Consider the following 17,522-nt stretch of genomic DNA (forward strand, 5'->3'; position numbering starts at 1 on the left):
GGAAGAGTTTGAATTGTTCCTGAGATATCTAGAAAGCACTACAGAATTTTTGAGGTTTACCATGGAGGCCTCTTATGTAGAGATTAGTTTTCTAGATGTGAGTTTAAGCATTCAGGATGGTAGGTTAGTGTCTACCCTTCACAGGAAGACTTGCTGGAAAAACACATTATTAAGTTTTGATAGCATGCATCCCAGGCATGTGTTTCCAGGAATAGTCAAAAGTCAATTCATTAGATTGAGTAAGATATGTAGGGATGAATCTTTAAAATTAGAACAGATAGATCTGATGGAGAGACTATTTATAGAAAGGGGTTATGACAGAAAAATGGTTAGAAGAATTAGAACTGAAATATTTGGACAACAGTGCTCATCTTTTGAGAGAAGCTGTCCGAATAAAGTATTCAGTATTTCAAGAGAGAGAATAAGACTCACCATTACATATGCAAATGATAATAAAGCAGTGAGAAATATTATTCAGAACAACTGGAAAATACTAACCATAGATGAACAGACCTTGAAATTGGTAGGAAATACTCCAAGTTTCGCCTACAGGAATAGTAGGAATCTTAAAAGAATTTTATGTCACAACCCTAGACTACATGATAGAGTGATCTTGAGAAGGGTGGACAAGGAAGGGACATACCCATGTAAGCACTGCAATATGTGCAAATACATTACTAATGAACAAGTTTTTATTCATCCGTCTTTGAAGTATACTTTTACCCCTAAGTTTTATGCCACCTGTGATACTGAGAGCCTTATATACCTAGCTACTTGTGAGGTCTGCCCGGCTTTTTATGTAGGGTTAACTAAAAGGAAACTGAAAAACAGGATCTATAATCATGTGTATGATATGAAACATAAGAAAGAATTGAACGCTTTAGCGAAGCACATTATCGCCCATGGGAATCACACATTCAGGTTTAGGGTACTACAGGTTGTAATTTATAATGAAAGAGGAGGTGACCATATGAATTTGCTTGAAAACATAGAGCTAGAATGGATACTCAAGCTCAGGGCTCATCAACCCCCTGGTATTAACCAATATGTTTCCCTTAAACCTGTCCTTAAGTCTAGAAGATGAAATGTTTTTGATTTATGTGTTATTCTGCAAATATATAATTAATATACACTCATTTGTCTATATGTGTATATATATTTTTTCATGATGTAGATTATTTTATTTTATTGTTAGAGTATATACTATATATATTGAATGTTTTCCTGCTATTATAGTCAGGTTACACTCTACATGCTTATAGATTCTAACATTTTCTTATTTTCCATATATTTTAGTGATTTTATACCATTGTATTTTATTTAATTGTATTTAATACAGAGGTCTTGGGTATAGTTCCTGATCTGTCGTATATTAATTAAGTGCAGCTGATAATACAGACGTTTAGTCAGGAATCTGGTGATTCAATGTTTAATTATTTAATTGATGAATTTAATTATCTTAATTAATTGATTTGAAATGTATTTAAACAAGGTGATTTTAACTTGTATTAGATCTGAAGAAGCGTACGTTTGTGTACGTGAAAGCGCTCATCTTGTTCTGTTCCCTGGAATAAAGGTTTTTTATATTTTCAAGTGGAGGAAGTGCTATTTGTTCCTGAAGTATAAACCTCTCGTGGTGAGTTCACCAGTGTTCGTTTTACCATACTAAACAATAACAATAAAAAAAAAGTTTAACTGGAAATCTGAATTATTTTCATCTCTTGTGTTGCAGTACTCAAGTTGATACCACACATTTTTAAATGTATACACTAATCTGAAAATGGATCTGTTGTGTGTATCTCATATATGATAAAAGGGAAAACTATGAAATTTAAATCAATAACTCTACAACTTATACTGGAAGTATAACAGATGTAAATATTTAAAGCAAAGTTTGTTCTGAGTGTCAGGCAAGCAAAAATTCACACACACACACACACACACACACACACACACACACACACACACACACACACACACACACACATTTGGAGTACAAAATATTGATTTTTAAAGAAAACCATGTGGCCTTTCTTTTAAAATAGTCTTAAATGAATAACATAAATTTTATTTGCTTGTCTTCCTGCAGTCATAGAAGGAAAATGAGGTTGGAAAGTTTTAAGACGTTTTCAGGGACTGATATAAGACAAAGATAGATCATCAGCATATATACTACTCACTTTTCATTAAGCTAATAACAGGATTTTTTTATGTAACAGCCCAAAGATGACCAACCAAGTGGACATTAATATTCTGGACAGAAGCCAACTGAGCCTTGAGCGACTGCCAAAGCCTTGCTGCTCCAATCGATGCAATTGGCTGAGACATCACCTGCTTTTGCTGTTAACAGTTCTTGGTAAGTAAGAAAGCGCATCCTAGTAATTTTAAACATTTAGTAACAAATTTATTTATCTTTTTTCCATCTGGTTGAGAAATGGATTGATAAAATCTGTCATACTTTTTTCTATTTTCTTGTTTCTTGTATCTTTTTTTATATCTGTCTGTCTCTGTCTCAGATTAAAGAACACAAATCATCAAGTTAAGTTACCAGCCACCTCTTAGCTAAACATCAGTAAACTACAAATTTGTGAAAATAAGCATTTTTGCAAGAGGGGGCAAACTCTGCTATGCAATATCCCCTGCTTTGTATATACAGAGCTATAACTAAGCCATCTAGCTCCCTGTGCAGTTTGGTGCCTCCTTAACTTCAGTAACTGCTGAAACAGTAGCAAGTTGTTTCTTACACCATGACTTCAACTGCACTATTGGTTTTCGTAAAGCAATATTGGCACTACACTCTCACACCATCAGCACCTACCGTTAACACCTGCAAATAGCCTGTGCTCGGGGCAGCTGTCCACTTCATCCTTCCCTTGTTAGAGCTCTACAAAAGAGTGAACTGTCATCAAACAAGAGGAACAGACTAATCTTTGTGTAACAAACTGTTTTTCCCAGTTAGTGATAGCACTGGATATGACAGCACCGAGCACATTGCAGCATTTAATGTGTATCAGATTTAATGAAAGAATGTTGTCAACATAGCTATTGTCTCTCGAGCTTTGCTCTTGAGATAAATTTCTTGGCATCCATATCTCAGCCACATAATAAATTGGTTAATGTCAGTGACCTACTCATAATCCAATCTATGAGGGATAGAGGTCTGTAGTATAACCAGGAAATTATGTGGGATATAGAAAATATATGGTGAAAGGTTAGCTAGAATGAAAAGAAGTGAAGCAGGAGGTAGAAGTGCAGAAAATTGAAAATTCACCCCTGTTCTGACCCCTACATCTCTAATAGACAGAGGCTGACAGTAGATATTCCCTAATTAACGTATATCCCCCCACTAAGCCTTTAGCAACCTCCTAACTACCATACCCTCCAAGCAGATGCTCATGTTGCATGGGGACACAATTGGGTTGAATTGCATGCCTAAGCTCACAAAGACCCTGATGGTTGTTAGTCTAGTATAAACCTATGAACCTATGACCCAGGAGTAGGACTTCATAGTTTACATTGCTGATGATCACCAGCCCATAGGGATGGGAGCAAACCACCTTAGTTTAGACATTTTCTTCACAGCTTGAAGGAGATCCTCTCCAAACTTTCATGGCAGACTACAACAATTATGACAAAGTAAAGAAATGCTTCTTTTCCCTGTAATTCCTATCCTGTCTGGCAATACTGCTTGCAAACTTCCCTTTAAGGATTTGTGAGTTATTGTGTATTGAGAAGCTGGTGTTCTGGAACAGCTGGTTATCCTTAAAGAATAATTTCCATATCTCCAGATGCTTTCATAAATTGAGGGCTGCAATTACATTTACTGTATTGAACATGAGTCTTTTCCTATGCAGTGTGTTTCAGAGCATAGCCAGATCCTCCTGTTATGCTGAACCAATGAATCTAAGAAAAAGCAATAGATATTTACATTGACAGCATGTTGATATGAAGTGGAATTCAGTTTTTTGGTCTGAATGTATTAAGAGAGACCTATGGGAATCAACCCATTGACATGAAGGGATAAAGCCCTGAAAACAGTCTTGCTAACCCAAGTTTGACTACTGTCTCTAGCATCTGATGGTTACTGTCTCAAGCATCTGATGGTTACAGTCTCGAGGATCTGATGAAGCTGGTAAGGAAGCTGGGTGTGCCTGTGACAGAAGGAAAGGTCCTTCTGGAGGAGGCTAAATCTTGGAATAATCACCTGGCTGGGTATGTAGGATGACTGCCATACAGAATGCCATACAGAAAAGGATGGACACATCTTCAGCTGACCATTCATCATGGTTCCTTCCACCCTCCAGAGATGAAGGTAGCACAGGGAGAAGGGCCTAGGGAAAACTCCCTAGGGTTCATGCCAGCATACATGATGCTGCCTGTTTCTAGATCTGCCTTACCTCCCATAACTACTGATCCAGGCATCGAGCCAGATCACATCTATTTGTGTACCTAAAAGGCACCATATTCCCCTATGCTACTGTTATCTCTGGAGGGAGGAAGCATGGACTTGGCCGATGAACTGTTTGCAGGCTGCCTGTGATGATTAGATACAAAGGTGCCAAATCAGGGGTGAATTTCTGGTTCCCCATGTTGTTTCATCTCCCAAGCCCTCACTTACAATATCAAGGGTACTGGAGCTTGTCAAAGCTTCGAGTTGTAAAGGTAGACTTATAAAGGCCTCAGTGATCATTATCCCAGTGCCCACCTATGACCCTATGGAGGCAGTAATGGCACTTAATATAATATGCCCTCTGCACATTATGTAGGTACACATTATGTGAGTTTTTGCAGGGCAACGCTCTGGAGCAGGGCTATGCTGGTTTGTCTCCATGTATAATTGTGGCATGTTCTGTTTTAGTCTATTAACATCTGTAAGATGCCTATGCTAGCTGTGTGTCAGACAGCTTAGGACATGTAATTCTGGGAATATTCTAGCATCTTACCTTATAGGTACAAATAGATAATACAGATAAACAGATAAACAGAGATTATTAATAAGACCTCACAATATGTGCTGTCATTATTTCTTCACATTGTGAGAATACTTGGACTAGAATACATTTAAACAACAAACAAATGATCGCAGAACAGAAATACTGAACAACTGTGGGTTAAATGTGCTGAATAAAAGTGCATAACATTTTTTAAATTTATATAAGAAAATGCAATAAATAGGCAAAGCAACACATGCATGTATTATGGCTTGATGCCTGGATCAGTAGTTATGGAAGGCATTCTTTTAGTGATGAACCTCTGTAGTTGTTTTAATTGCTGGATGTGCCTGGTGAGGTATATATCAAAGGGGGCATTGCACTCAATGATAGGTTCATAGATTCATAGAAGATTGCTAGGCTAATGGCATAAGGGCCTTTACAAGCTTAGCAAATATAATCCAATTTTACTCAATATATGGCCCCTAGGGCCAAGAGGGATGGAATGGATTTATGTCTGTGCACTGATTGTCTTGCAGATTGCGCCTGTCCATAAGAGACATAGGCACTACCCCAGGTGTGAATTTGTGATTCCCCATCCATTGATCCAAACTGTGTTTGAAGAGGGCCAAAGAAGGCTTCTGGCTGTAAAACCAAACAATCTGGCATAAATGAACTAAGAATTGCTACACTCAGTGTACTACTCAGAAGGAGGACAGGCTAGATATGGTATGGAAATTGTGATGATAGGGCAATATTCATAATCTCAGCCTATGTCTCACAGCAGAGCTGTGATAGTGAGGAAAAGAGTGCATTCAGACAGCAGTTATAGCACCAACTAGATAAAGCAGGACAACATGAAGTGTTATTGATATTGGTTGACTTGAAAACGCATATCAGGAAAGACAGAACAGCATGTGAGACTTTCTCCTAGTAAGGAAACAGCACTGGGGTAAGACCTAGTAAGGAAACAGCACTGGGGTAAGATCAATGATTGCAAAGTCATCCCCATTGAAAAAGTATGCCCCAGCATAAACCACTTGTTGTCACAACAGCTGCAGGCAATGGTCAGAGAAAGCTCTAAGGTCAACAGAAAACAGGCTGAAGATCTGGAAGTTGACTGGAAATAAAGTACAACAGTTCAAGGAATTGCTCAGCACTCTAGCACCATAAGAAGAAGAAGAAATAGGTGGAGTTGTAAAAGAATGTTAGTGCCTCAAAACAGCATATGTGAGGACTGTAGATCAGATATGTGGCTGAGCCAGGTATGGAAATAAGGTACATAAGGAAAGCTGGTGGAGAAATGCAGAAGTTCAGGAAACCATTATAGAAAGATGGTATGCAGGAAAAAAGTGGGAGATAGAAAAGACAGACCAGGCTAGGAAGGAATACTGGCTGGCTAACAAAGATACTAGGAAAGAGTTTGCAATAGCAAAGAACAGGGAATTGGAAGCACTCTACCAACATCTGGAAAATGACTCAGTAGGTGGCACAAAGAAACAATATCAGTTACAAGACAAAGACATAAAGAAAAATAAAATAGTCAAACACCCTTGATAAGGGATGTAAGCAACAACCTACTCACCAGTCCACAGGACATCAAAGGCAGATGGAAGGAGTACGTCCAGCAGCTTCTGAATGAAGAAAATCCCACAGAAGCTGCACTTGCTTCAGAAACAGACTACAATGAGAGAAGAAGAGGAGCCCACTCTAGAAAAAGTAAGAACAGCACTAAGGAAGATGAAGTCAGGGAAAGATCAGTCTCAGATGAGGTCATAGCAGATATGATAAAGATTCTGGGTGAGATGGGGGAGAAATGCCTACTGAGGAAACTCATAGCAGTATGGAGGGAAAGGCGTATCCTAGATGACTGGAAAATAAACATACTCATGCCAGTGTACAAGAACAAAGGGGACATCCACAACTGTGGGCAGTACATAGGTATCAGACTCCTATCACATTGCATAAAAATTCTGGAGATGGTGAATGTTAAATGGATACTTAGAGTAGTAGAAACTGGAGATGAGCAGTTTGGATTCAGATCAGGATGCAGCACAACTGCCCTGATGTTTGCAGTGAGAGAGACAGATGAGAAGAAGCTAGAGATGAGGAGAGAGTCCAACTGGGAATTCCTAAACTTGGAAAAAGCATATGACAAGGTCCCAAGATTTGGGTAGTACTACAGTGGTTCAAAGTCCCGGAAACATTGTTAGAATTACTGCATATTATGTAAAAGGACATAATGACTCAAGTACGAACAGTGCTTAGTCACACAGAGGGGCTCCCAGTAGGAGTGGGTGTGCACCAGGATTTAACTCTGAGCCCAGTGCTGTTCATACTGGTAAAGGACTACATTAGCAAACAGATTGAAGGGTATGTATGCAGACAATGTGACATTACAGGCAGATTCTGAGCAAGAACCTGAGCAAAGGATAGAGGAACAGAATGCAAAACTGAAGGCACGTGCGATGAAGCTAAGTAGAGATAAGACAGTGGTAATGGCAGTAAACTGGGAAAATCAGAAGAAACTGAGAACTGAGATAGAAGGGAAGATAGTGGGACAGGTTAATAGCTTCAAGTATGAAGGGGTTGCGGAGAAAGGAAATCTGAATGAAGAGGTCAAAACTAGAATCAGAGGGGCTGCAACTGACACAGAGTGTCAGGGGTGATATATGACAGAAGAATGACAAAGAAGCTGAAAAGTAAGGTGTGAAAAACTGTGATGTGACCAGTATTAATGTATGACACAGAATCCTGGGCAACACAGGTGGAACAGATGAGGAAGTTAGAGGTGATGGAAATGAAGTGCCTGAGAATGGTGGTAGGATGCACACTGTGGCACAGATGAAGAATGAGGACATAAGACCAGAAGCCAAAGTAGCTCCAATTGTGAAAAAGATCAAAGAGAACAGATTATGATGGTTCAGGCACATGTGCAGAAAAGCAAGACACAATCTGATAAAAATCTGAGAAAACAAGAAGAAGACAAAAGGAAACATTGTGTGAGAGAAGATCTGTGACAGTCAGGCATGTGTGTCTAAAGAGGCAGGAGTTTGGCACTGAATCAATGCGATGACAACAGTGAGCCCAACACCCTGTCCAGGTGTAGAAAATGGGAAAAAGTGGGTCATTGATGATGATGAGACCATATGTAGTTAGTGATCAGGAAGATTTGCATAGAGTTATTTCAGTGATTTAATAAAGTATATATATTCAAACAGGTCTATCTTTATCAGGAAATTCATAAGAAAATTTAGGAGGAACAAGGCAAAATCTGTGGTCTAAGTCATGAAATAATGTTTAAATCATAGCAGTTGAAACATATGCATGTACAAATTAATTTTTTGGTATGCATTGCCCCTTTATATTTAAGCACACAGAGCTGGACAATTTTCTGTAGGGATGACTATGAATCATGATTAAATTCACATTATATAAATCTTAATATCGTTTGGACCTTATGTTAGTACTGATATCATTTGGACCTTATGTTAGTACTGCATTATATTTACCCATCATTTTTCGGTGATTTGCATATATCTTCTCACACACCTTTAGACTCCCTCCACTGCAGTGTAATGTTGGACTACGAATCACTACAAAGGTTTGCATGAGTCTGACTCCATCGCAGGTGTGCACTGCAAACGATGATGTTCATCTATAAATCCTGGGCTCGGTATCTTCAATCATACTTTTCTCTTCCATTTCCTACTATCTATTATTGCATGCCAAAATGTAATACATCTTTTTCTATATTTGCACCAAATGCACGGATTTCATTACTCATAAGAAGTAATGGTTTGATCAGTCAGCAGTGTAAACGAACTCTGCTCAGTGTCATAAAAATGCTGTTGCAAGCAGATGTTACTTAAAATGAAATGTGCCATTAAGTGCCATCCAAATGCACGAAGTAATATCTAGCTAGTGCTACTTTTCTGTTGTAAGACTTACATCATAGGTGGAATGAAATGTAAATACACATATTGAGATTGTGTTCTTTCTCAGTAATTTTGTATTCTTTATTTGTTTTCCTATATATCAGTTTCCACTAAAGCTTCATTATCTTATCGACTGAAAAACTGTTCCGTACTTTTCTTAGCATGAGAATAGAACCAACAATATTTCATTATTCTGCCATTAAGCCTGTTAATACAGTTTCTCGGGTCATTGAATGCAATCTCTAGCTTAGAGGCCATATATGTGAAAATTGGGCAAAAGGTAACATAATGCCTTTATGCACTTCTATTTTTTATTAAACTGTTTAGCTGAAAGAATTGTACTGAAGTGGCCATTTTTTAGATAAAATATCTAAACTAACAAACTAACAAAAAACACTAACTTGACTATTTTCCCTCACCTTGTCTATAGCAATTTATATTTTAAAGGGCCATTGAGTGAGGAATTAGAAATAGGTGCAGTAGGTTTAAAACACTGAGTTATTTTGATTAAAGGATTACATCTCGTACAAGGAGATCTTTATTTTAAATAAATCTTCTTAAGCCCCTTTTTATTTCCAGTTTCCTAGAATGTTATGTAATTATGTTCTGATAACAGGAGGGCATATAAGAAATCAAACCATAGTATCCCTTGTCAGTGTTCCAGGAAAGAAAATTAAACAACTGAAATCACTTAAACTGCAGCATCCCCTATAATCAGCTTGTTGTGAGGTTTAGAAAATATATTACAAGAACAAACAGAAAACAAAGGGAAAATCAGTGTCTTCTCTTTTTGAATGTGTGTGTGTGTGTGTGTGTGTGTGTGTGTGTGTGTGTGTGTGTGTGTGTGTGTGTGTGTGTGTGTGTGTGTGTGTGTGTGTGTGTGTGTGTGTGTGTGTGTGTATGTGGGTGTGTGTATTGTGTGTGGGGGTGCTTTATGCGTGCACACATGCATTACAAAATTCAGTGCATGTGTTCCTTAATGCTCCAGACACATGTCTTTAGAATGTGGGAGAAAACCGGAGTACCCGGAGGAAACCCACATGAACGCAGGGAGAACATGCAAACTCTGCACAGAAGGCACCCCAGCCGAGAACTGAACCAGATAACTTCTTGCTGTGAGGTGACAACGTTAACTGCTGCACCACTGCACCGCCCATATGCGTCCATTGTCAAGTAATAGGCCTCAGGCATCAAAGACTGACACAGTCATACCTCTCAAAATTACTGATGGTCATTGAACATCCTCAGTTTTGTACCATACGTTTATACTTAGTAATGAGACTCATTTCAATTTCAGAGTTCACAGCCCTCACAAGATCATTAACAATACTGATGCAAAAAATGATTGATGCTATCAACTGTCTAACTTTCTAAGACCAATATAAGTCAAAGGTACAATTACCAATTCAGCATCAGAAATGCAGCTAAACTAAGCACTAAGTCAACAATGTACCCGGAGCATCAGGCACAAATGTTATGCATCCCTGAATCCAAAAGATAAAAAACAGGGATATGGCACAATTATCATCACTTGCACAGGGTGTTGCATGGAGAGCAGGAAGCCTAGGCTACAAAAAAGATTGGTGAGTGTATATGAGTAAGAAAGAGAAGTAGGCATCCATTTGTATAAAGTAACAAATGTCCAGTGAGACAAAATGATCTTTAAACTTCACGGCTGAACCATGTAACTATTGGATGTGTTCCTGTATTGGTCTATCCAGTGAAATTGGCATGTGAGTGTCTGCATGAACACAGCCAAGCTCTGTGCTAGCTCTACATCTTGCTGTGTTGGACATGTGTGAGCCGTGCATGGTAGAGGTGGTAGTTCATCATTGTCATAGCTGACCATGAGAACTGGCTCTGCCAGGAGTTGCACTAGCAAGTCCATGCCCATAGTCAGATGTACTGCTGCTACCTGACCATGACTGATGTCTGCTGGATGAGCTGACCTCATGCAGATGACCAAGACCACGAACCCATGGCCTGCCAAATCTGGGTGTGAACAACTTAACCACTGATGGAGCAGTAGAAATACTGCCATTTTGGGACCATGATTGGGCATGGCCATGTTGGCCAACAATAGGTGATGTAGCTGACCTACACCCACAAAGGTGCTGTTTCCCTCCCTGCAGACATTCCTTCTCAGACACTACCTGTTCCAAAGAGCCATTCATCCAATCCTTTTGCTCGGCAACATGGTGCAGGCAGTCATGCATGTCAGCCTGTGTCCTATCTACAACCCTAAGCATTTCTCTGGAGGGCCTATGGGAACATACCTGTGCCTCCATGATGGGTCTAAACTTACACTGAGTGGCATAGGAAGAGACAAATGGATCAGCTGGAGGATGGACAACAGTCCTGCTCTGAACACCCCCAACAACCCTTCTGTGTGGCACCTTGGCCATACTTTGACTATGGCCAGAGACAACAGGCACTGATACCTCAGTAACCACACTTCCCTGATTGAGTGTCTCACCCTCCACCTGTCCAATATCTGAGGACTCACTGGAATGAGTAGCATATGTCTACTGGCTGTGCCCAATGAAATTACAGGGGATGGCTGTATGTCAACCTCAGTGTCAGATTTAACCTCTGCATCCCCCTGACTGTGCCTCTGTTTGGCCACCATAATCATCAGAGTCTGCTGATAATCTGACATCAGGTGGTAGAAGTCCCACACATCCACTGTCAGGATTACCTGTGTTAATAAGCAACAAACACAGGAAAGCAATTAAAACCTACACTGTTATAGTCCAATATACTGTATGCTAACAAACAGTGCTGCCACTATTACATACAGTACAGCAATACACACAACAGTTCTGACACCAACATCACAAACTAAATATTTCTTTGAACTGCTCATCTATACTGACATAAAAATGTTTAGCTTACCATGTGCAGATGCTTGTAGGCTCCCTATGTTGAATGGTTCTGGAGGATGTTAAGCAAAAGGTAAGAGCAACATCATTACAATCAACAGTAACACAGGGGGTAAAACATTTATCCTTTTATATGTCCATTAACTATACTTTCAACAGAAATGTGGTTGACAAGTTCAACCTAAGCCCATGTTTAATCAATCAGAATGTGTTGTTAACTATAGCAATCTACAATTCCCCAACCAATTTCTTGTTAAACAGACCTAACTTATTGATGTAAATATTTTACTATACAACAGTGTTTAACAATTGAGACACATAACTCTACCTGGAGGCTGCTACTGGGATATACTTGTTGTCCCTGAAACAGTAACACCAATGTCAAAGATGTGCTGCACTTTCCTGAGAGCTGTTTGGATCCCTGACAGTGGACAGGAACTCTTCATTTGCTGTTAGTGGTGAATCTGTACCAGCCCCCCTGATACTCTTCTGATCACAGGCCACTTCAACAACTCTACTCCATGCAGATGAGAATATCAGTGACTCTATGGTGCAGCTGATCATATGTCCTGCTGTAGTCATCTTCTGCATGCACATCTACAACTACCTGCTGCCAAATTAGTGTTCTACCTGACGTATTTCCATGTCCCCTCTCAAGCAGAAAGCACCATGTTACCAAAAAGCTTCTGCAATGATCTGATTCTCAGGCTCACTGAATGTTTTCAGGAATTGAGACACCTGGGTGCCATAGTCCTAGGTGTCCTAAAACACAACAGAAGGATAATACACATAAGTATCACATAACTAAAACTTCCTGTTCCCAGATAGAGCAGAAAAGGTAAGATTTCACTATTAACCACTGGAGAAACATGAAACAGTTTAAATATTTGAAATCTGAACAACAGGAATCATGTGGTCATAAAATGTTAACTGCACACACAAAGCAAGGCTGGATGCAAATCAAGGGAGAGTAACAATAGCAACACATCCTTGTTTGTGCTAAAACAGAAATGCAGCTTTGCTCCCCCACCACCAAAAGAACGTGCTAAAAGTGTTATCAAATGAACTGTCCTTGAAACATGTGTACAGATCTAACTTAGAGCATTCCATTTTAAGCTATTGCCAATCATGTAAACCTGTTAAATGCCCTGACAAACATGTCCATGCCATCAGTACACTGCTAAGTAATGCATACAAAAGGATAAAGGGTCTCAAAAATATGTCTTATGCTGCCCGACTGAAAGAACTCCAGCTCTATTCAGTCTCATACCGCTTGCTCAGAGGTGACCTGTGCCTGACATATAAGGCCATGTCAAACCCAGATTTGATGAATATGCTTCACCTCAAAAAATCTAGATCCCTCAGAACCACAAGGGCGGGAGACTTAAACCTTGACACGGTTATAAATAGAACGTGCTGGAGGGACAGATTCATCACCCAGAGACTCCCTATGCTGTGGAACAAAATCCCGGTACATGTGAGGCAAAGCACCTCTCTGGCCTTGTTCAAGAGGAATCTTGACCAATGGATGGGAGATTGCAGATATACCCCAGGGATTACTTCAGTGTCACTGCTTGACAGAGGCACAGAAAAATGATAGGCATAGTTTTTATTCAAACTAAAGGGGTGGCGAAAGCCACATAACTATGGGCTAGGCTTATAAATGCCCTTGGGCAGATAGCCTAGTATGAACCTATGAACCTATACAGATAACAGTAGCATATGCCAATTAATATATATATATATATATATATATATATATATATATATATATATATATATATATATAAACAGATTTTTCTTAATGACATTTCAGTATCTGCAGGATATAGCGGAAAAATGCAAGCATAGCTTCTCAACTTCAATTGTCTTCTGTGCAGATATGTCCCAAAGTATTAACCTCTTCTGTGCTTGTCACATAAGCAAGTCTCCTCACGTTCATGTTCACTAGATACAAAGTTGCCTTTTTATGGTACAGATTCAGGGCTGTGAGCATGTATAATATGTAAATGAGGTGTGGACTCATTAGATTTGTTGAATTCCAAATACTTGTATTAGATGTAAACATAGTGCAGGCACTCCCTCAGTGTTTGTTTCTAATGGATTACAAATGTGAATGATTACTGGTAGGAAAAAGGAAAACACAACAGCAATGTAGACTGCCCTACCTCCAGTGGGTGTATCAGGTTAGACTTACAAAGGTTATAAAAGTAATTTTATCAAGGTTGGAAATTTAAGGAAGCAACACACAGTTCACAGGTTCTTTTCATTAGCATCAATTTTCCCTTTTATTTGTTGACAACTGTATATTATTGCCATTTAATATCCTTGCACATTTTAAGGACAATGATATAGAATGCCTTAAAGACTGCATGCCACAGATTACTGGTCAGATAAGACAAGAATAAGCAACAAACACAGAGGTAAGACAGGGCTGCATTTTTTAAAACAATAATTATAAAGGGTTGTATGATCACTCAGTGTTCTAGATCCAAAAATAATACATGTACACAAATCTGTTGTGTGGTTTCTTAGTACTGTGGATGATGTTGCAGTTGCTTGTATGCAGAATGATTTCAGTTCCCTGCTGCAAAGCTGTCTGTGTGGCACCCTTACTGTGTTCTGAAGGTTGATTGGAGTGAGAGTTCAACTCCAGACCAATGTAAAAATATTTCATGTGTCAATGTCAGGTTTGGCTATGCTTATCTCATTTCCATGATGCTTAGCATTGCACAGACCGAGACTAGTGAGACACACAGGAAGCAGACAGAACACCTTCAGACAGGGCATCTGTAAAAGTATAAAGCTCAAAAAGGATACATTGTTGCATTCTTTACTTTCCATTGTGCAATGCCAATGTGTGGTGGTTATCAAGATTCACAAATACCTTAAGTCATCCAACACCTACAAACAGGATGCAGACAATCATTGAAAACAGATCCATTCAATTAATTCTGTTGGGCACCACACAAACATGCTATGAGGTGCTGCATGGCAGTTAACATACAAAATTGAAGAATGAATAGGAAATTATGGAACTGTCAAGTAATTAGTGCTGTGGTAGCAAGTGTAAGTGTTAGGAATGGAATACAGATGGTCCTGGGTTCTAGTACAGGGTGTGCAACCTATTTTTACTGCTGTGACAGTGTAGTTTATAGCAATGAACTGAAAAATATACAAATGTTATTTCAGCATTCTTGTGGCAACAGGTGTAAGTGCAGTGCTGCCATTCACATGCTCCTTGGTTCTAATATAGGCTATTCCACATATTTCTACTGTTTTTCCATTTCCCACTATATTTACTCTCATTTGTAGCATTTTATATAGTGGAGATGGTATGAATTATAAGTATGAGGGATAAGACACCCTTATTGTGTTTTCAGATGTATACCTGAGGGTATACTGTCTAATATATTTTTGTAGGTATGATTCTGGTATCTGGACTTGGACAACCTTCACAATTAAATAAGACAGATACACAATTGGATCTATATGCAAAGTGCACCAATGCCAAGCTCCAATGAGTGGCCTTACAATGCTGCAGTTACTGCCATGTAATGCCTCTTAAAACTGCTGGGCTATGCCAACACACAGCAACACATGTACTATAAAGAATTAATGTCATGCATTATTACTGTTTATTTAAAAGTATTAGCTACGTGTGTTTGAACCCAGTATCATTTGGGCTCAAAAAGAAATGTGTCAATGTATTTGCATTTGCTGCCACAGAGTCAGCTAAGCAGCAGGTGTGTTTCATAAATTCGATACTAACTCTCAGAATTTCTGCAATGCAGCTTGCTTTTGCACCCTGGTTAACTATGCATAAGCAGGGAAAGTAATGGAAATGTGCATCTCACAGGCGCAAACACTTTGCCAACCTTTGCACAAACCTGCTGCTCCTTGCCGCACTATACAAAGTCACTATTAGCATGTATTAGTGTTGTGTACTGTCCATGTACTCTTTTTACCATGACACTACATGTGGAAACATAATCTGAAAGTCCTATCTAACAATATGTGACATATTTACAATGCAGCCATGTGTTGCCTCCCACCATGCATTGCAACCCTGGTCTATCAGTACTTGTTCACAAATATATCAAATACACTACCGCCATGTGTTACCTCCCACCATGCATGACAAGCCTGGTCTCTCAGTACTTGTTCACAAATATATCAACTACACTACATAAACTAATAGCAAATGTGTGATATGCAAAGCACATAAATCCAGTAACATGCAGAGCTAGAACTGTCTTCACAGTTGAACATGCCTATACATCCATCAACTGTCTCTGGGAACTATCAACCCATACACCTAACCTGCCTTATCTGCAAGGATATAGAAAGAATCATCATGGACCTTATCCACAAGGACATAGATAAGCTTCAAAACTCTTGACCTGACCCAGTTTGCTTCTGTCAAGGGTAGATATTGCTTATTAACCCTGGTGGACTTCTTTGAGAATGTCAAAGCCCTGGATGAGGGAAAAACAGTACATACCACATATTTTGATTTATTCGTGGCCTTTGATACAATCCCCCATTCAGGTATCATAGAGAAACTCTCCCATCTGGGATTAACCCATACATTACTAGATGAGTAGCTAACTGGCTTACTGACAGAATGCACACTGTCAAAGTTACCAGTGGAGTACCACAAGGATCTGTGCTGGGCCATCTACTGTTTGGAAGCTATTTTTCTGAAGTCCAGGAGAAGGTAGATGGCCTGGGGCATACCAAGTTTGCAGATGACTGTAAACTGGGCGCAATCATAAAGATTCCCCCAACAATGTTAATGTATTATAGAAAGGGCTGACACAGACAAATTACTGGTGCCAAACACAAAGACTGAATCTTAACACAAAAAATGCCTCATTGTGCACTTTGGCAAAAAAGTAGCCCCTGCTAATTATGATATGCATAGCACCCCTCTAAGCTCAAACTCAGTGGTGTAACACTTGGAAAGCAGGTTGATATCAATCTAAAATGTGACCACTATGTATCCATAGTGGTAAGAAAAACATTCTACATTGTGCACCTTATAAATAAGGCCATCTCATTCAAGACCAGGGAGGTCATAGTTCCACTGTACTCTATACCTTTTAGACCACTAATTGAGTATAATGTTCCCTTCTGTATGTACCTCACCAGACACCTGCAGCAACTAGAGAGACCACAGAGATATCTGACCAAGATAATCCAGGGACTACAAAACATGATATACATGGAAAGACTGAAAACCCTGTGACTATACCCGGTAGCATACAGGCTGCTGAGAGGTGACCTGTGCCTGGCCAGCAGAGCAGTCTTAGGCCCTGTCCTAGTAAAAAAGCTGAACATTTGCAAATCAAATGGGACAAGAATAACTTCCTCCAGGGATCTCAACCTAGCCTGTGACATAAACAGAACATGCTGGAGAGACAGATATATCTCCCAGTGATTGTTGCTCCTCTGGAATAGGCTCCCCCTGCATGTGAAGCAGAGCTCCTCAATGATCATATTCAAGCGCAACCTTGACAACTGGATGGGTGACAGTAAATTCACCTCAAGGGTGGCAACCATGTCCTTTATGGACAGGGGTAGTTGGTGCTGATCACAAAATCACTGTACTAGCAATGACCATCCAACTATAACCAATAAGAGTACTCAGGTTTTTACATGGCTAGGCTTATAAAGGCCCTAGGGCCATTAGCTTAGTAACCTCTTATGAACCTATAAACCTATGAACATCTTCTCTCCAACATCCATTGCTGATGTCATTAACTGTA

General features: G+C 39.4%; 1 protein-coding gene across 1 annotated transcript in view; it reads left to right on the forward strand.

Annotated features, from left to right (window-relative positions):
- The first annotated feature begins 2,226 nt into the window (after nucleotides 1–2,226).
- LOC122791498 (excitatory amino acid transporter 2-like) overlaps nucleotides 2,227–17,522 on the forward strand; it is a 594,255-nt gene continuing 578,959 nt past the window's right edge. Inside the window, exon 1 of the mRNA XM_044059240.1 lies at nucleotides 2,227–2,356. Coding sequence (XP_043915175.1) covers nucleotides 2,227–2,356 — 130 coding nt within the window. The remainder of the gene's footprint in view (nucleotides 2,357–17,522) is intronic.

The sequence above is a fragment of the Protopterus annectens genome, chromosome 17.part0 (genome assembly GCF_019279795.1).
Source record: "Protopterus annectens isolate FY-2018-M chromosome 17.part0, PAN1.0, whole genome shotgun sequence".
Lineage (NCBI taxonomy): Eukaryota > Metazoa > Chordata > Ceratodontiformes > Protopteridae > Protopterus > Protopterus annectens.